At 42.0% G+C, this 20,849-nt stretch overlaps 1 protein-coding gene across 1 annotated transcript in view; it reads left to right on the top strand.

Annotated features, from left to right (window-relative positions):
* Positions 1-20,849, top strand: part of LOC138654949 (ras association domain-containing protein 6-like) — a 112,575-nt gene that overhangs the window by 44,290 nt on the left and 47,436 nt on the right. The window contains exons 5-6 of the mRNA XM_069743535.1: positions 5,407-5,597; positions 9,473-9,574. Coding sequence (XP_069599636.1) covers positions 5,407-5,597; positions 9,473-9,574 — 293 coding nt within the window. The remainder of the gene's footprint in view (positions 1-5,406; positions 5,598-9,472; positions 9,575-20,849) is intronic.

Genomic DNA, 20,849 nt, shown 5'->3' with positions numbered 1-20,849 from the left:
ATGGCAGCCTTAGGGGAAACACCAATGTACAGTGTGGAAATATTTGTTTGGTACACTGCCGACTTTGCTAGTTTTCCCACCTACAAAGAATGGAGAGGTCTGTAATTTTTATTATAGGTTCACTTTAACTGTGAGAGACAGAATCTTAGAAAATTTCAGAAAATCACATTGTATGTGTTTTAGTTAATTAATTTGCATTTTATTGCATTGAATAATTATTTGGTACAATAGAAAAACAGAACTTAATATTTGGTACAGAAAACTTTGAGTGCAGAGGTCAGAAGTTTCCTGTAGTTCTTAACCAAGTTTGCACACACTGCAGAAGGGATTTTGGCTCACTTCTCCATACAGATCTTCTCCAGAAATTTCAGGTTTTGGGGCTGTCGCCGGGCAACATCGAGTTTCAGCTACCTTCAAAAATTTTCTTTTGGGTTTAGGTTTGGAGACTGGCTATGCTACTCCAGGACCATGAAATACTTCTTACGGAGCCACTCCTTAGCTGCCCTGGTTGTGTGTTTCTGGTCATTATCATGGTGGAAGACCCTGCCACGACCCATCTTCAATGTTCTTACTGAGGGAAGGAGGTTGTTGGTCAAAATCTTGTAACACATGACCCCATCCATCCTCCAATATGCAGTCATCCTGTTCCCTTTCCAGAAAAGCACCCCCAAAGTATGGTTTCCCCCACTATTCTTCATGGTTGGGATGTCACTCTTGAGGTTGTACTCATCCTTTTTCTTCCTCTAATTGCAGTGAATAGAGTTGACCACAAAGTTTTATTTTGGTCTCATCTGACCTTATGACCTTCTCGCATGGCTCCTCTGGATTATCCAGATGGTCTTTGGCGAGCTTCAAATGAACCTGGGGATGAACAGGAAGACCTTGGGTGCCATGCAGTATTTTAATCCATGACGGTGTGATGTGTTACCAATGGTAATATTTGAGACTGTGATCCCAGCTCTCTTCAGGTTATTGACCAATTCCTCCCATGTAGGTCTTGGATGATTCCTGATTTTTTTCAGAATCATTCTTACCCCATGAGGTGAGATCTTGCATGGTGCCACAGACTGAGGGAAATTGACAATCAACTTGTGTTTCTTCCATTTTCTAATAATTGTACCAACAGCTATTGCCTACTCACCAACCTGCTTGCCTAATGTCCTGTAGCCCATCCCAGCCTTGTGTAGGTCTACAAGTTTGTCCCCGGTGTCCTAAGACAGCTCTTTGGTCTTGGCCATGGTGGAGATGTTAGAGTGTGATTGAGTGAATGTGTGGACAGGTGTCTTTTATACAGGTCATGAATGCAGAATAGGAGGGCTTCTTAAAGAAACACTAACAGGTCTTTGAGAGCCAGAATTCTTGCTGCTTGTTAGGTGATCAAATACTTATTTCATGCAATAAAATGTAATTGAATTATTTAAAAATCATACAATGTGATTTTTTTGTTTTTTTATTTTTAGATTCTATTACAGTTGAAGTGTACCTACGATAAAAATTACAGACCTCTCCATTCTTCGTAGGTGGAAAAACTTGCAAAATCGGCAGTGTATGAAATACTTATTTTCCCCCAGTGTAAGTGCTCAGCGTAGAGTGCAGGAAAATGTGATTCAAAATGTTATGTAAAATGTTCTCAATAAAAGCTTACAAATCCACAAAAAAACACTCAGGTCTTTCATCTGTCAATGGAAATACAGGCGATTATGGCTCCTCATCCCCCAAAAGAAAGGGGTTCTGCTGATCTGGCACCTAAGGGGCTCCCCCAGTGGATCATGGCACCTGCAAACTATAAAATGAAAATATGCACTATATTATGGCGCTTTCTTTCTGAACGTTCCTCTGTGCCTGAAAAGTATTTCTTGATTACATGTACTGTAGTGTATTAGTGCACTCAGGAGAAATTGCACAACAAACTGTAGTCCATTTTTTACTATTAGCCCTTATAGAAATTAAAAACTTGGGGCTAAAACAACATTTTAGTGGTAAAAATGTTACCTGTTTTTTCTTCACCGCCCAGTGGTATAAAATTCTGTGAGGCACATGTGGTGTACGCTCACTTACCCCTTATTGGATTAATTGTGATGTGTAGTTTGTAAATGGGGTCATTTATGGGGGGGGGGGTCTACTGCTCTGGCACCTCAGGGGCTCTGCCAATGTGACATGGCACCCTGAAACCATTCCAGCAAATGGTCTCCACTACGGCTTCTTTCCTTCTGAGCTTTGCACTGTGCCTCAAAAGTAGTTTTTGACCACATATGGGGTATTGGTGTACTCAGGAGAAATTACGTAACAAATTGTATGGTCCTTTTTCCCTTATACTCACTTTTGAAAATTGAAAACTTGGGGCCAAGGCAACATTTTAGTATAAAAAATGGTAATTTTCCATTGATTCAGCACAATGTTAAAAAAATCAGTGAATCGCTTAAGGGTTAAAAATGCTCACTACACCCCTAGATGAATTCTTCAAGAGGTGTTCAAAACAGCTGACAAGTCCTGGCTTTGATGCGGGCTCACCACCGGGAGCCCTGCATCAAAGCGGGGGATCTGACATCAGACGTACTATCCCGTCTGAGGTCAGAAAGAGGTTAAGGAGTATAGTTTTTAAAATGATGTCATTTTTGGGTATTTTCTGTCACATAGGCCCCTTAAAGTCACTTCAAATGTGATGTGGTCCCTCAAATTGGTTTTATAAATTTTGTTGTAAAATATATAATATTGTTAACTTTTTTTTACTTCCTAAGAAAAAACAATTGTGGATGTGATTTCAGTAGATGTGATTTCAGAAAAACGTCTGCCCGCGATGCGTCTAAAGGCGCTGTTGTACTGTGCAGTTTTAGTATGTTTTTTCTCTTTTCTATTAGTGTGTAGCTTAAACAAAACGCATGTATAAAAAGAAGCAGAGTTACATGTTTAAGTGCAAAATCAAAGCTTTTCTGTAATATTAAAAAAAGCGTTAAAAGCGCTGCTTCAAATTTCAACCAAAACTGCATCAAATGCTTAATATGCAGCACAACACACAATAATCAGTGAAGATTGTTACTTCATCATGTGGTGCAGACACCCACAGCAAAAATCAATAGAAAAAAACACAGTATTTGCTCTACATGTGAACATGGCCTCAGTGTTTCTTTTCATTATGGTTTTAATAGAGACAAAAATGCAATCACACCATTTTTTTTGTGCCATTTACCAATGACCATAAATAATCTGACCACTGTGTTGTGTGGTTTGTTATGATTACACCAAATATATTATTTCAGATTTGTGATGTTTATTATATTAAAAGTTGCATTTTTTTTTAGTAAATTTATAGGAAAATTACAGGGACATACTTGTAGAAATACACTGCTATTTACAGATATACTGTATCTTTATGTACCAGTATAATCTGCCTCTAGGATCAAATCCTGCATTGCAGCTTCAAGTCTAGAAAATCCTCATGAGATGTCAGTGGATGCTGTGGCTTATAGTTTTGGCTGCTGCCTGCAATGATGTAGGCTCTGGGTTCATTTCCAGAGGAGATCGGATCTCACAAAAAGGCGAACATTACAATTTTGTAATTGTTTTTCATTATTTTTAGTCGTTTCTAGGAACTTTTATAGGAACTGACTTATTCTTTGCCTTTTTCATACACTGCTCTGTACAGATTGTATCTCTATGTATCAGTAGAAAAATCTGCTTCTGGGTTCAGAACCTGCAAGGTAGCTTCATATAAACAAAATCCTCGTATCTTCATCAGTGCAGGCTGTTGTTCATAGGTTTAGCTACTGCTTGCAAAGATACAGATTGTGGGTTTGATTCATGGAGAGACTAGATCATAAGAAGAGAATTACGTAGCATTGAAGACGTTGTAGAGACTGAGTGGAAACCCAGACAAAAGCCTGACATAGCGGGACTGATAGTGCCGCTGAATCTGGGACGGTTGGGAGCTATGGATCTGTATTTATAGGGTCTAGTCTTCATTAGTTTAAACTTTAAGGGTTTCTTGGGTTTGCAACTGTATAAGTTTTGGTGGTCAGGTTTGGGGTCTTTATTAGTTTAGAGGGTATGAATGTATGAACAGGAGTATGTATTTAAGGGGTGTGCCTGATCTGATGTAGTATTTATTTTCGGATCCAGTTGGGGTTATTTAATTATAGGGCCTGATCCATGGTAGTATTTATTTTGAGTCTGTTCTAGGGTCTGTATTTGCTTACAGGGCCTGATTCATGGTGGTATTTATTTTATGGTCTGCTCTATGGTCTGTATATGTTTTAGAGCCTGATCTAGGTGGATGATTGAGTTAGACTCAATTATCCTGAAATTTGCAGTTTGACGCAAATTCGAACGTTTTGAGATTTGATTAGAAACAAAATAAAAGAAAATAAGAGAGCCGGTAAACCTCATTTTGCATTGTTGTGTGGGTTTCGGATTATCAAACCTTCTACAGTGGTGGTCAGTACCTGGGTCATTGACAGATCACCAGTTTCCATCGGAGCACAGTTTGTATAGCAGCATCGTTTTCCATCTCCAGAGTCACTGGGCCTGTCTCTTCTGTAGAGTGTAAGCTCTTATGGTCAGCTGGGGGCCTCCCTCTCTCTCCTGCAGAATGTAAGCTCTTATGAACAGTCGGGTCCTCTCTCTCTCCTTTCCCCATGTGTATTTTATGAGCAATTACAAGATTGCCAGTATTGAAATTCACCCATTCCACCCTCAGATTTGGGTGGAAAATTTTGCCAAGACAGTCAATTTGAATTTCAAATGATCCACTCATCTCTAATGGTAGTATTTATTTGGGTGCTCTGCAGTTTAGAGGTCTAGAGCTGTTGGGTCTGTTCTGGAGTCTGTAATTATCCCTAGCTCGAATTACTACGTTTAAGGTCTATATTGATTCAATTGACTGATGTGGAGAACTTTGGGAAACAGCCCAGGGTTCTATGGTCAACGTAATCCACTACTGATTGTCTATTTTCTTTGCTATTCACAGAACTCTTATTTCACATTATACTGAGAAGTAGATAGCATTGTAGTATATATTTAGAAAAGTTGGAAATGAGGCCTAATTTGCAAATGATACAGTGTCTCCTCAACAATAGGTATTGCAATGTAATATAGGAACAGAAGTTTTTGGCTTACTTAGGGGTTTATTGAAGTGCTTATTGCAAGTTTATGCAGGTTACCATTTGCTATGCCCTGGGAAAAATTTTTTTAACAACTTTATAGCTTTTTTACTATTATTACTACACTCCTTTAGTTTTTAAATCCTAATCCATCACTATATCGAAATGTATTTCTTGTAAATATCTATTAAAAAACATAAATTTATTTTTATGAAATGGAAATCTGTATATCTATTTATTCACTATATTCGTTATTTGGCTTTTTTTTCCAGGTTAGTCACAAATAAATGAATCTGTTTACAATCCACAGACTATACAAAATATGACTATGACATAAGCACTCTCAGACCTAATCTTAAAGATGACATTCCGGATTCACCTTTGTATAGAACCGTTAGTGATGCTGCGTTAGTGAAAAAAAGGATTCGACACAACACTCCCGACAGATCTCATATACAGCAGCATCGGTTTTCTATCAATGGACACTTCTACAACTTTAAAGTAAGGAGAGTTCAACCTTTCCTAGAGCCTAACATCAAAAAATATTGACGTTGAATACTGTTGAATTTTTTTTATTGAAAAATGTAGAATTTTTTGCATTGCATGTTAGCTGACAGTAGTGTATCTAACTGCTCTTTCCACAATGCTGAGCATACCTACACATGTCCTTGTTGTTATACCCCTCAGTAGGAATTTTCAATGACAGAATTTTAGTTCCAGCATTTATTATGAATTCTAGCTATCTAGAGAAGACCACTTTTTATTGTCATTTGGCGGGCCGACTCCTTCGGCAGAATAACCTAAAAATATGCACTAAAAGTGTTATCCCGAATGCTGCATGATCATTAGGGGTTTCAAAAGCCTTTTTGTTGAGTCGTTTGTTTCTTGCGTAGAATTCATATAGGTTCCTTTGTGTACAGTCTGCTCTCTATGTAAGCTGTGTGTTACATTTTACCCCAAATACATAGCTAATGAGATCAGTGAACTGCATTAGAACTTACTATTGCATATGATACATGAGCATATGATTACACACTAGATACATGCTTTAGCTTGTTTTTTTACGCTAAATTGCAGCTTTGGTGTGACATCTGTTGTTTGTAATGTGAATCACATATAGTAGTGTCAGACCCACTTCTATATACAGTGGGGCAAAAAAGTATTTAGTCAGTCAGCAATAGTGCAAGTTCCACCACTTAAAAAGATGAGAGGCGTCTGTAATTTACATCATATGTAGACCTCAACTATGGGAGACAAACTGAGAAAAAAAAATCCAGAAAATCACATTGTCTGTTTTTTTAACATTTTATTTGCATATTATGGTGGAAAATAAGTATTTGGTCAGAAACAAAATTTCATCTCAATACTTTGTAATATATCCTTTGTTGGCAATGACAGAGGTCAAACGTTTTCTGTAAGTCTTCACAAGGTTGCCACACACTGTTGTTGGTATGTTGGCCCATTCCTCTATGCAGATCTCCTCTAGAGCAGTGATGTTTTTGGCTTTTCGCTTGGCAACACGGACTTTCAACACCCTCCAAAGGTTTTCTATAGGGTTGAGATCTGGAGACTTGCTAGGCCACTCCAGGACCTTGAAATGCTTCTTACGAAGCCACTCCTTCGTTGCCCTGGCGGTGTGCTTTGGATCATTGTCATGTTGAAAGACCCAGCCACGTTTCATCTTCAATGCCCTTGCTGATGGAAGGAGGTTTGCACTCAAAATCTCACGATACATGGCCCCATTCATTCTTTCATGTCCCCGGATCAGTCGTCCTGGCCCCTTTGCAGAGAAACAGCCCCAAAGCATGATGTTTCCACCACCATGCTTTACAGTAGGTATGGTGTTTGATGGATGCAACTCAGTATACTTTTTCCTCCAAACACGACAAGTTGTGTTTCTACCAAACAGTTCCAGTTTGGTTTCATCAGACCATAGGACATTCTCCCAAAACTCCTCTGGATCATCCAAATGCTCTCTAGCAAACTTCAGACGGGCCCGGACATGTACTGGCTTAAGCAGTGGGACACGTCTGGCACTGCAGGATCTGAGTCCATGGTGGCGTAGTGTGTTACTTATGGTAGGCCTTGTTACATTGGTCCCAGCTTTCTGCAGTTCATTCACTAGGTCCCCCCGCGTGGTTCTGGGATTTTTGCTCACCGTTCTTGTGATCATTCTGACCCCACAGGGTGGGATTTTGCGTGGAGCCCCAGATCGAGGGAGATTATCAGTGGTCTTGTATGTCTTCCATTTTCTAATTATTGCTCCCACTGTTGATTTCTTCACTCCAAGCTGGTTGGCTATTGCATATTCAGTCTTCCCAGCCTGGTGCAGGGCTACAATTTTGTTTCTGGTGTCCTTTGACAGCTCTTTGGTCTTCACCATAGTGGAGTTTGGAGTCAGACTGTTTGAGGGTGTGCACAGGTGTCTTTTTATACTGATAACAAGTTTAAACAGGTGCCATTACTACAGGTAATGAGTGGAGGAAAGAGGAGACTCTTAAAGAAGAAGTTACAGGTCTGTGAGAGCCAGAAATCTCGATTGTTTGTTTCTGACCAAATACTTATTTTCCACCATAACATGCAAATAAAATGTTAAAAAAACAGACAATGTGATTTTCTGGATTTTTTTTTCTCAGTTTGTCTCCCATAGTTGAGGTCTACCTATGATGTAAATTACAGACGCCTCTCATCTTTTTAAGTGGTGGAACTTGCACTATTGCTGACTGACTAAATACTTTTTTGCCCCACTGTATGTAAGTGGAGTCTGCCAGATGTTTTCGCCCTAGAAAACTGTTGACAGTGCTAAATAGGCGACCTATTAAAACATACATTTATATTTGTAAACTATTTTAGCAATGGTATAAATTAGAAAATAAAGTTTTATTTTGGTTTTCCCTCCCTTAAAGGAGTTGTTCCCTTTTAATTAAAATTGAATCCCTGTTTTATTATAAAGAAACAAACCCTGCTATACTCACTTTTCCTGGGTCCATTGACGAGTGTCGTTGCTGCACCAGGTGTCTGGCTTTGGATGCGACGCTAATGTCATGTCGACAGCAATCATTGAGCTCACGAGCTCTGAGCTCTAAGAAATTATGGGAGAGTCCAACTTAAAGCCACTAAACTCACTGATGGTCTGAAAAGTTGTCCAATTAACTTTAACTAAACGGGAACAAACCGTTTCAGTGCTAAGGCTTAAAAGCTCTCAGCACTCAAAACCTCAACTGAGACAAGCATCACAGCTAACCCAGATCGAGTAGGATAGTCCCTGCTATTCAGCAGTCTCTCTGTCCTAACTAAAACAGATAAAGTTGAATATAATAGTAGAGGTGGGAGCTGTCCGCTTCATGCGTCATCATTCAGCTGTGTCATCTGAGGCTCAGTGCAGTAGATACAATTTTGTCACTACAACACACCTGATGCGCTCAGCCACACACCGCTCCAAGCGGAGATTTGCCCCGCTCATCCTAGGAATAAGGCTGTATGAGTTTTGTATTTGCCAGAAGTCAGGAGGGTCACCATACTTGGGAGAATATTTCACAGTGCTCACATCATAATGTTTAGAAGAACATCATACAGTGGGGGCATTATAATGTGTGTAGGGGCTATGTGAGGGCTTCGTACTGTGTGTGGGGGTCGTGGTGGCATCATAATGTGTGTGTGTGTGTGTGTGTGGGGACCAGTGTGAGGGTATCGTACTGCGTGAGTATTATTGTGCGGCAGAAACTTTTTTGGCACCATACTGTGTGGGGTGAACACTAAGGGCATCAAAAAGTGTGAGTGGGATCATCATTGTGTGGTAGCAAGTATTTGTAGGAGTCATTGGGAAGGCATCATAATGTATATAGGAGGTACAATGAGTGCCATATGTGGTCAGATGCTGTTGAAGCATTTTACTGTGTAATGAAACACTGTAGGGCCTGTGTGTTAAGGGCACTGTAGCAGTATAAAGTGTGTGGGGTCATAATCATAATGTCTGGGAGGACATCGTTATGTTTAGGGAGTATGGTTGGAGCATCATGTTGCTTGCGAGTCATAAACGCTGCAGCAAGCTATGAGATAAAAAAGGGTCTTCACTAGGAACACTTTTTCTGTGTGGCACACAAAATGGATTTAGTGGAGTTAGGTGTGTGGTTTAGAAACAAAAAAAAAACATACGGTAATACAATCTACTAAAACAAGTCGCTCTTTCCTGTCTTTCAAAAGTGCATGGTACATGCTGGGCTCTTCATGGGTTCATGGTCAGACACTATATCCGTGTGAATATCGAGCACGTCAGTGTTACAGAGCTCACACAAATCACTTGCAGGAGTGACAAGTCAGGTTAAAATTTCATTTTTCAAATCAATATTTCCTAAATTCTTCTTTCTTATTCTTAGACCTCAATTTTCACTCCAGCTTTTGGTTCAGAGACAAAAGTCATGATTAGCAGCAATATGAAAACAAAAGAAGTAATTGAGCAGCTACTACATAAGTTCAAGGTAAGCAGGTAATGATTGTTCACAGGTCTGATTTTTCTAATACTTTATATAATCTATTTTACATACCCCAGCAGAATTTTGTTTTCTTGTCCTTTTTTCAGAGAATGTGAATGATAACACCAAAACTTTTTCACCACTCATGGTTAGTGGTTGGGTGAAGCCATTTATTGTCAAACTATTGTCAAAATTCTCTGAACTGAAATATCCTGCATGTCTATTGCTCCATTCCCTGACAGCAAGCAGCTTGGATGGTAAACTTATCATTCATTCTCTGAACTGAAATATCCTGCATGTCTATTGCTCCATTCCCTGACAGCAAGCAGCTTGGATGGTAAACTTATCATTCATTCTCTGAACTGAAATATCCTGCATGTCTATTGCTCCATTCCCTGATAGCAAGCAGCTTGGATGGTATCTGAGTCATTCTATCTTCGGCATTGAATCCTGCATGTATCTATATATGTTATAAGTTTACCAATAGTCATCCTATTATGCATTTGTTTGTGTTTATAGATATTTAACTGACTTTTGCATGTCCTTACTCAGAGAGATCACATAACTGTTTCAAAGCGGTTTATGATCCATGTAGACCTGGACATTTGTTTATCTGATCACTACACTACATTTATTGTGTCCTGTTGTCTCAACTGAGTTAGATTGATTGCTAACGAGCTTTAACAAAAAAAAAAAGGGAGATCTAAGAGCTAGCCTTCTATAAATGTAGACTTAGCTTGGGGATGCATTCGTGCACTATTATTCGTGTATTTTTATTCAAAGTACTTTTTTTCTAAGTACTCGGCAGTTATAATATGGCAGTTAGACAGGGCAGGAGACGGGTAAGACAATCTCAATCTAATCCATATTCACTTGAAACAGCACAAATACTCACCAGATTTATTTGTATAATCTATATCCTGGCTGCTGCATTCACTCACATTCACAGCCCTCGCATTAACTCTCTACACTCCATTTATATCGGCCCCTCTATCCTTGCCTCTCCTATGTATAGCACTCATGCTCTGTTCACATTGCTTAACAGCGCAGATCCATTCAGTCCCACCATCCAACACAACACTCTCACAAATCACTTAACCATCTGCTCACTCTTTCTATCCTCCTTCTCCTAGTCCCTGGAGACATTTCTCCAAACCCCGGCCCCCCATGTTATAGCCAGTCAAACCTCCCAATTGCTACACCCAGAAACCCCTCTAACCTTATTAATATTCCATGCATGCCTTCTGTCTCTTTCAATTGTGCCCTTTGGAATTCTCGCTCTGTGTGTAATAAACTCTCCTTCATTCATGACTTCTTCCTTTCTAATTCTCTTAATCTCCTGGCTCTTACTGAAACCTGGATCCAGCAGTCAGACACCACCGCTGCTGCTCTTTCCTATGGTGGACTACATTTTTCTCATACCCCAAGATCAGACAACAGAGCAGGTGGAGGCGTTGGTCTGCTCCTTTCACCCAAATGTACTTTCCAAGTTATCCCCCAAGTGCCCTCACTTGTCTTCCCTTCCTTTGAGGTCCATGTGGTCAGACTCTACATCCCCTTCTCCATGCGAGTGGCGGTGGTGTATCGTCCTCCTGGCCCCTCTCATCAGTTCCTGGATCACTTTGCCACCTGGCTTCCACACTTTCTCTCCTGTGACACCCCCACCCTTATCATGGGTGATTTCAACATCCCCATTGCTTCTCCCCTCTCCCCATCTGCTTCTCACCTTTTATCTCTATCCTCCTCTTTCGGCCTCTCGCAGCATACTAACTCTCCAACGCATGAGGATGGAAACTCCCTTGACTTGGTCTTCTCCCGGCTTTGCTCAGTGGATGATTTCACAAACTCCCCTCTCCCACTCTCTGACCACAACCTTCTTTCATTCTCTATCAAGAACTGCCATCCAGCTCAGGTCACCCCCATTTTCCACACTTATAGAAACATACAGGCCATTAACACCCAGAAACTTATGAAGAACTTGCAGTCCTCATTGGCCCCAATCTTCTCCATCTCATGTCCTGATTCTGCTCTGAAGCATTACAATGAAACCTTGCAAAGTGCTCTGGATGAAGCTGCTCCTCTTATACATAAAACAACTCAGCACAGATGGCAACAATCGTGGCACACGCTGCTAACACATTTCCTGCAGCGGTGCTCCAGGTGCGCAGAACGTCTGTGGAGAAAATCTAATCTACCCGAAGACTTCATCCATTATAAGTTCATGCTAAAGACATACAATTCTGCCCTTCACCTCTCCAAACAAACCTATTTCAACACCCTCATCACCTCCCTGTCCAATAACCCTAAACGTCTCTTTGACATGTTCCAGTCCCTACTCAACCCAAGAGAGCAGGCCCCAACCACGGATCTCCGCACTGACGATCTGGCCAATTACTTCAAAGAAAAAATTGACCACATTCAACAGGAAATCATATCCCAATCTCTTCATACCATGCACTGTCCTCCCTCCCCCACTGCATCTAGTTCACTCTCTGACTTTGAACCAGTTACAGAAGAAGAAGTAAGCAAGCTCCTTGCATCCTCTCGCCCGACCACTTGCACCAGTGACCCCATTCAGTCACATCTCCTCCAGTCCCTTTCCCCGGCTGTCACCTCTCACCTAACAAAAATATTCAACCTTTCCCTCACTTCCGGTATTTTTCCCTCCTCATTTAAGCATGCCATCATACATCCATTACTTAAAAAACCATCCCTCAACCAAAACTGTGCCGCTAATTATAGACCTGTCTCTAATCTTCCCTTCATCTCTAAACTCCTCGAACGCCTGGTCCACTCCCGTCTTACCCGCTATCTCTCAGATAACTCTCTTCTAGACCCTCTTCAATCTGGCTTCCGCTCTTTACACTCTACCGAAACTGCCCTCACTAAAGTCTCTAATGACCTACTAACAGCTAAATCTAATGGTCACTACTCCATGCTAATTCTCTTGGATCTCTCTGCAGCATTCGATACTGTGGATCATCAGCTCCTCCTCACTATGCTCCGCTCCATCGGCCTCAAGGACACCGTTCTCTCTTGGTTCTCCTCCTATCTCTCTGACCGATCCTTCACTGTATGTTTTGCTGGTTCCTCCTCCTCTCACCTTCCCCTTACTGTTGGGGTTCCTCAAGGATCAGTCCTAGGCCCCCTCCTCTTCTCGTTGTATACTGCCCCTATTGGACAAACAATCAGTAGATTTGGTTTCCAGTACCATCTTTATGCTGATGACACCCAATTATACACTTCTGCTCCTGATATCTCGCCTGCCTTATTAGAAAACACCAGTGATTGTCTTACCGCTGTCTCTAACATCATGTCCTCCCTCTATCTGAAACTAAACCTGTCAAAAACTGAACTCCTCGTGTTCTCTCCTTCTACTAACCTACCTTTGCCTGACATTTCCATCTCCGTGTGCGGTTCCACCATTACTCCAAAGCAACATGCCCGCTGCCTTGGGGTCATCCTTGATTCTGACCTTTCATTCACCCCCCACATCCGATCACTGGCTCGCTCTTCTTATCTGCATCTCAAAAACATTTCTAGAATTTGCCCTTTTCTTACTTTCGACTCTGCAAAAACTCTTACTGTTTCACTTATTCATTCTCGTCTGGACTATTGTAACTCTCTACTAATCGGCCTCCCTCTTACCAAACTCTCCCCGCTCCAATCTGTCCTGAATGCTGCTGCCAGGATCATATTCCTCACCAACCGTTACACCGATGCCTCTACCTTGTGCCAGTCATTACACTGGCTACCCATCCACTCCAGAATCCAGTACAAAACTATTACCCTCATCCACAAAGCACTCCATGCCTCAGCACCACCCTACATCTCCTCTCTGGTCTCAGTCTACCACCCTACCCGTGCCCTCCGCTCCACTAATGACCTCAGGTTAGCATCCTCAATAATCAGAACCTCCCACTCCCGTCTCCAAGACTTTACACGTGCTGCGCCGATTCTTTGGAATGCACTACCTAGGTTAATGCGATTAATCCCCAATCCCCACAGTTTTAAGCGTGCCCTAAAAACTCGTTTGTTCAGACTGGCCTACCGCCTCAATGCATTAACGTAATGATCCCTGTGTGGCCTATTTAAAAAAAAAAAAAAAAATGAATGTTCTCATTCACTTTATGCAGTTAATAGCCCTCTGTGTATGTACTGTTACATACTTAGGCAGTTAACTGGTTCATGCAGCTTTACATGAACACCCGAGCCTTACACTATGGCTGGTCCGAATAACTATAGCATTTGTTACCATCCACCTCTCGTGTCTCCCCTTTTCCTCATAGTTTGTAAGCTTGCGAGCAGGGCCCTCATTCCTCCTGGTATCTGTTTTGAGCTGTATTTCTGTTATGCTGTAATGTCTATTGTCTGTGCAAGTCCCCTCTATAATTTGTAAAGCGCTGCGGAATATGTTGGCGCTATATAAATAAAAATTATTATTATTATATTATTATTATTATTATTAAACTACTGTATTTTCTCTTTTTCAATCATATTGACAACTCAAAAGACCCAAATGACCCTTATCAAAAGTTTATGTACCCTAGTGATTTTGGCTTGATAACATGCACAGAAGTTGACAAAAATGGGTTTGAATGGCTACTAAAGGTAACATCCTCACCTGTGACCTGTTTTATTGTAATCAGTGTGTGTGCATAAAAGCTGAGTGAGTTTCTGGGATTCAGACTGACTCTTGCATCTTTCATCCAGCCACTGACGATTCTGGATTATGAGTCAAGGGGAAAGCAAAGAATTGTCAATGGGTCTACGGGAAAAGGTAGTTGAACTGTATAAAACAGGAAATGGATACAGTAAGATATCCAAGGAATTGATAATGCCAGTCAGCAGAGTTCAAACTGTGATTAACAAATGGAAAAAAGGGGCTCTATAAAAATAAAACCACGGTCAGGTAGACCAACAAAAATGTCATTCACAACTGCCAGGAAAATTGTTCGGGATGCAAAGAAATACCCACAAATAACATCAGCTGAAATATAGGACTCTCTGAAAACTTGCGGTGTGGCTGTTTCAAGATGCACAATAAGGAGGCACTTGAAGAGAAATAGGCTGCATGGTCGAGTTGCCTGAAGAAAGCCATTACTTTGCAAATGCCATAAAGTATCTCGCCTACAATACATAAAACAGCACAGAGACAAGGCTCAAATTTCTGGAACAAGGTAATTTGGAGTGATGAGACCAAAATTGAACTTTTTGTCCACAACCATAAACATTACATTTGGAGAGAGGTCAACAAGGCCTATGATGAAAGGAACGCCATTCCTACTGTAAAGCACGGAGGTGGATTGGTGATGTTTTGGGGATGTGTGAGCTACAAAGGCACAGGAAACTTGGTCAGAGTTGAAGGAAAGATGAATGCAGCACGTTATCAGAAAATACTGGAGGCAAATTTGCACTCATCAGCCCGGAAGCTGCGCATGGGATGTACTTGGACGTTTCAACATGACAACAATCCAAAACACAAGGCCAAGTAAACTGTCATTGGCTACAGCAGAACAAAGTGAAATTCTGGAGAGGCCATCTCAGTCTCCTGACCTCAATATCATTGAGCCACTTTGGGGAGATCTCAAGAGCGCAGTTCATGCTAGATAGCCAAGAAATTTACAGGAGTTGGAGGATTTTTGAAAAGAAGAGTGGACAGCTTTACCATCTGAGAAAATAAAGAACCTCATCCACAACTACCACAAAATACTTCAAGCTGTCATTGATGTTAGGGGGGGCAATACATGGTATTAAGAAATGGGGTATGGGAACTTTCAATCAGGATCATTTGGATGTTTTGGGTTGTTATTATGACTTAAGAGAAAACACAGTAGTTTGACATTAAATGGCTGCTCCCAACCACTAACTGTGGAGAAAAAGTTTTGGTGTTATCATTCACATTCTCTGAAAAAAGAATATATATATATATATATATATATATATATATATATATATACAGTATATACAGTACAGACCAGAAGTTTGGTCACATTCTCATTTAAAGATTTTTCTATATTTTCATGACTAGGAAAATTGTACATTCACACTGAAGGAATCAAAACTATGAATTAACACATGTGGAATTATATACTTAATTTCAGTAGTTTCATATTTTTTTGTTATGCCTTACATTCTAGGTTCTTCAAAGTAGCCACCTTTTGCTTTGATGACTGCTTTGCACACTCTTGGCATTCTCTTGATGAGCTTCAAGAGGTAGTCACTGGGAATGGTTTTCACTTCACAGGTGTGCCCTGTCAGGTTTAATAAATGGGATTTCTTGCATTATAAATGGTGCTGGGACCATCAGTTGTGTTGAGCAGAAGTCTGGTGGATACACAGCTGATCCTACTGAATAGACTGTTAGAATTTGCATTATGGCAAGAAAAAATCAGCTAAGTAAAGGAAAACGAGTGGCCATCATACCAACAACAGTGTGTGGCAACCTTGTGAAGACTTACAGAAAATGTTTGACCTCTGTCATTGCCAACAAAGGATATATTACAAAGTATTGAGATGAAATTTTTTTTCTGACCAAATACTTATTTTCCACCATAAAATGCAAAAAAAATGATAAAAAAACAGACAATGTGATTTTCTGGATTTTTTTTCTCAGTTTGCCTCCCATAGTTGAGGTCTACCTATGATGTAAATTACAGACGCCTCTCATCTTTTTAAGTGGTGGAACTTGCACTATTGCTGACTGACTAAATACTTTTTTGCCCCACTGTAATTCCACATGTGCTAATTCATAGTGTTGATGCCTCCATTGAATGTACAATTTTCCTAGTCATGAAAATATAGAAAAATCTTTAAATGAGAAGGTATGTCCAAACTTTTGGTCTGAACTGCGTATATATATATATATATATATATATATATATATATATATATATATATATATAGATATATATACATATATATATACATACATACATTAGAAAAAGAAGGCAGCACTCCTTTCTTTAGGTGAAATTCAGTGGTTTAATTCAGACCCACATGGCAGGTGACGTTTCAGCTCCTATTGAGCCTTTCTCATGCAGTGAATCATTTACAACAGTGAGTTTTAATACATGCGTTAATTGCTCGTAATCTTTACAAAAAGTGCTTTAAAAATAGCTTTTAGCATGCTTACGGTGTTACATTATGTTCATAGATCCAATGTGCAGTATAGTGTGACAATTCCTAAAAAGTGCCCTTTTTGCATACAGTGAGCTATACAATGTGAATAGTACAATCATCTGATAGGTATTGTCAATAAAGTGCAGTTAATAAATATATTTAAAAGAAACTCACCCTGTTGGGGTATATATTTAAGCACAGCCTCACTTTATTAACAATACCTATCAGATGATTGTCCTGTTCACATTGTATAGCGCACTGTATGCAAAGGGCACTTTTTAGGAATCGTCACTTTTTAGGAATTGTCACACTATACTGCACATTGGATCCATGAACATAATGTAACACTGTAACCTTGCTAAAAACTATTTTTAAAGCACTTTTTGTAAAGATTATGAGCAATTAACCCATGTATTTAACCTTACTGTTGTAAATGATTCACTGCTTGAGAAAGGCTCAACAGGAGCCGAAACGTCGCCTGCCATGTGGGTCTGAATTAAACCACAGAATTTCACCTAAAGAAAGGAGTGCTGCCTTCTTTTTCTAATGTTATTGGATTTTTTTGCATAGTGGATGGATTGCAGTAAAAGCTTGTGCACCCGACAGTATACATTGTGCTGTTCTGCTTTTTTGGTTATATACTGTGCGTGTGTATATATATATATATATTGTAAGACTCATGCTGGTGTGGTAGATGGAGGCAGGTATATCTCGCCCAGGTGTTTGTCCTATGTGAATTAGGCCACTCAGTATCTTCAGGGTGCTAATGGGTTAATGATTGCAGGAATAAAAGATGACCAGCTGGGTGTTTCCAGTGTCTGCCTGGGGCACACAGATTGCCTGCCTGTGTGAGACAAACGTGAGTGAAGAGCTCTGCTCAAGATCTGTATGATGTTAGCTGGGTGGGAGAAGCCCCCCCAGTTGTTGAGATAGCAACGTATTTGTTTAGTTAGTGCCGGACAGGCTAGGGTTTATTTTTATGTTTTGTTTTTTGTGTTGCTTTCACGTTAATAAATCTGACCTGAGGTCAGCCTGCTCAAAAACCTGCTGTACGCCTCAGATTCAATGCACAAACCACGTGTCCTTTGACCCCAGCAAAGGCGATCCCAGAGTGTTTTGTCACATTGTGGTGGAGAACGCGGGCATACCGTGGCACAGGCGACAGCATGGAAGACGTGGTGAAAGCCTTAGTACAGTCCACTGCCGTACAGCAGCAGGCCACTGCCGCACAGCACGAAGCTAATCGCTTGATGGCCGCACAGCTGAAGGAGTTACTGGACATGACGGTTGCAGACCGCCAACTTCTCCAACAGGTGGCGCAGCGCCTGGTGAGCATGCCTGACGCTGACCGGGAAGCAGAAGGATCCATGTGAGTCGATACTGGCAAAAGCTGACTGCAGAAGATGACGTCGAGGCATATCTGACAACTTTTGAGCGGACGGCATTGAGAGAGAAGTGGCCGAAGGCACGATGGGCCGATTTGATTGCCCCGTTTCTCTCCGGCGAGGCCCAAAAAGCTTACCATGATTTGGACCCGGAGGTCGCTCAGGACTTTGAGAAGCTGAAAGCTGAGATCCTGGCCCGGCTGGGTGTGACGACGGCTGTCCGTGCACAGAGGGTACATCAGTGGACATACCAGCAAGATAAACCAGCGCGGTCTCAGATGTTCGACCTGATCTACTTGACAAAGAAATGGCTGCAACCCGAGGTACTGACAATACCCGAAATAATCCAGCGGGTTGTCCTGGACAAGTACCTGAGAGTACTACCCCCAGCGCTGAAAAGGTGGGTAAGCCAAGGAAATCCCACGACAGCGGATCAACTTGTGGAGTTGGTCGAGCGTTATTCCGTGGCAGAAGGACTTCACGACGACACCGCCAAACCCCGGACTGTGCCTCCTCCTCGTGGAACCGGTAAGACTGTTCCAGGGACCACGGGTGAAGGAAAATCGCTTAAAACTGTGGGGGAGGAGTCCGGGACTGCTCGCACTCCGAGACCAAGAGTATTGGACGGTGGTCTCAGTAGGGGACCTGTTAGGTGTTTCCGCTGCCATGAGAAGGGTCATGTTTCTGCGAACTGTCCTGTTACCGCTGAACCCATGCAGTGCGACGTTATAGACTCTAGAAAACGCATGTCTTTGGTTACACAGCTAGTGAGTGTGAATGCGGGTCAAAATGATACAGTGAAACACCTGTGTGAATTATCTGTTGATGGGAAAAATGTTGTGGCATTACTAGACTCTGGAAGTGTGGTGACTTTGGTGAAAGCTAGTCTGGTGGCACTTCCGTCTGGTCTGTCTGACAAGTTTTCTGTGACGTGTGTGCATGGTGACACCCGCTCGTACTTAACAGCGGTCATATGGATTTCTACTCCCTATGGGTCAGTGCAGCACAAAGTGGGACTCGTTCCTGCATTGTTACATGATGTAATCCTGGGCAGGGATTTTCCCTATTTCTGGCAGTTGTGGGAGAATCAGTTACTCCTTCACGGTAGCTGTACCCGTGAATCTTCTCCCATGCCATCTGGAGGTCCCGAGTCCCTAGAGGAGACCCCACAGGAAGATGTTGCTGGGGAGGTTAGTGAATCTAACCTTCAGTACCCCTTCTCCGTCATGGCGGGGGAAACAGAGGAAACTGAGGAACCTCAGCGAGAGGCAGAGGCAGACAGCCATCCGGCACCCTGCCTGCCAGATTTGGGAGTCCAGGTGGATGACTTCCACAGCGAGCAAATGAAAGATCCTACCCTGACTCCGGCTAGGAAAAATGTAAAAATGATAGATGGGGTACCCGTAGAACCTGACACTAGGCTAGCGTACCCGTATATGGTTCTTGAAAATGATTTGCTCTACCAGGTAGAAAAAAAAGGGGAAGACACAGTGCAACGGTTAGTGGTACCCAAACCTTATCGGCGGAAGGTACTGGATTTGGCCCACGGACATATAATGGGGGGACATCTGGGGGTACAGAAAACCACAGAAAGGATATTGCATTGTTTTGTGTGGCCTGGAATACATTGTGATGTGCGTAACTATTGTGAGTCCTGTCCAGAGTGCCAAATCGCGGCCCCTAAATCTCAGTTCCGTAGCCCTTTGGTACCCCTTCCTATCATCGGGGTCCCTTTTGAGAGAATTGGGATGGATTTGGTTGGGCCCCTTCCCCGATCCGCACGTGGGCACCAACATATCCTCGTCATCGTGGACTATGCCACTCGTTACCCGGAAGCCGTCCCTTTGCGTAACACAGCTACCAAGACGATCGCCAAGGAATTGGTACAAGTGTTTAGTCGGGTGGGAATTCCAAAACAGATACTCACCGACCAGGGGACTCCCTTTATGTCGAGGGTAATGAAGGAGCTCTGCAGGCTCTTACAAATAGACCCGTTGCGTACGTCTGTCTATCACCCTCAAACAGATGGCCTGGTTGAGCGCTTCAACAAAACCTTAAAACAGATGCTCCGGAAGGCGATAGACAAAGATGGGAAGAACTGGGATTACTTGTTACCCTATTTGCTGTTTGCCATTAGGGAAGTTCCCCAGTCTTCCACAGGATTTTCGCCTTTCGAACTGTTGTACGCCCGTCGTCCCCGGGGACTGCTGGACGTCGCAAAAGAAACCTGGGAAGGTCAAGTCACTCCCTTTAAAACGGTGATCGACCATGTACCACAAATGCAGGATCGTATTGCCGCTGTCATGCCCATTCTTAGGGACCATATGTTACAGGCCCAGGGAGCCCAGAGGCAAAGTTATGATAGAGGCGCTAAGGTCCGTACATTTGCACCCGGCGATAGGGTGTTGGTCCTAATCCCTACGGTGGATAGTAAATTCCTGGCGAAATGGCAGGGCCCATTTGAGGTCCGAGAAAGAGTTGGTGAAGTGAACTATAAAGTGTACCAGCCGGGTAAGAGAAAACCGGAACAGATTTATCATGTGAATCTGATAAAATCCTGGAAAGACCGCTCTGCCCTAACGGCGGATCTGCCCCGTCCGGTTTGTTCACCTACTGTACCAGAGGTGCAGGTTGCTGAGACTCTCTCAGAACGACAAAAATCTGAGGTTAAGCAATTTTTGTTACAGAACCGACAGTTTTTCTCCGAAAAACCTGGCCGGACGAAGTTGGTGAAACATGAGATTGTCACAGAGCCTGGCGTCACTGTTCATGTG

The sequence above is a fragment of the Ranitomeya imitator genome, chromosome 1 (assembly GCF_032444005.1).
Source record: "Ranitomeya imitator isolate aRanImi1 chromosome 1, aRanImi1.pri, whole genome shotgun sequence".
Taxonomy (NCBI): Eukaryota; Metazoa; Chordata; class Amphibia; order Anura; family Dendrobatidae; genus Ranitomeya; species Ranitomeya imitator.
This window is presented reverse-complemented; position numbering and strand designations above follow the sequence as displayed.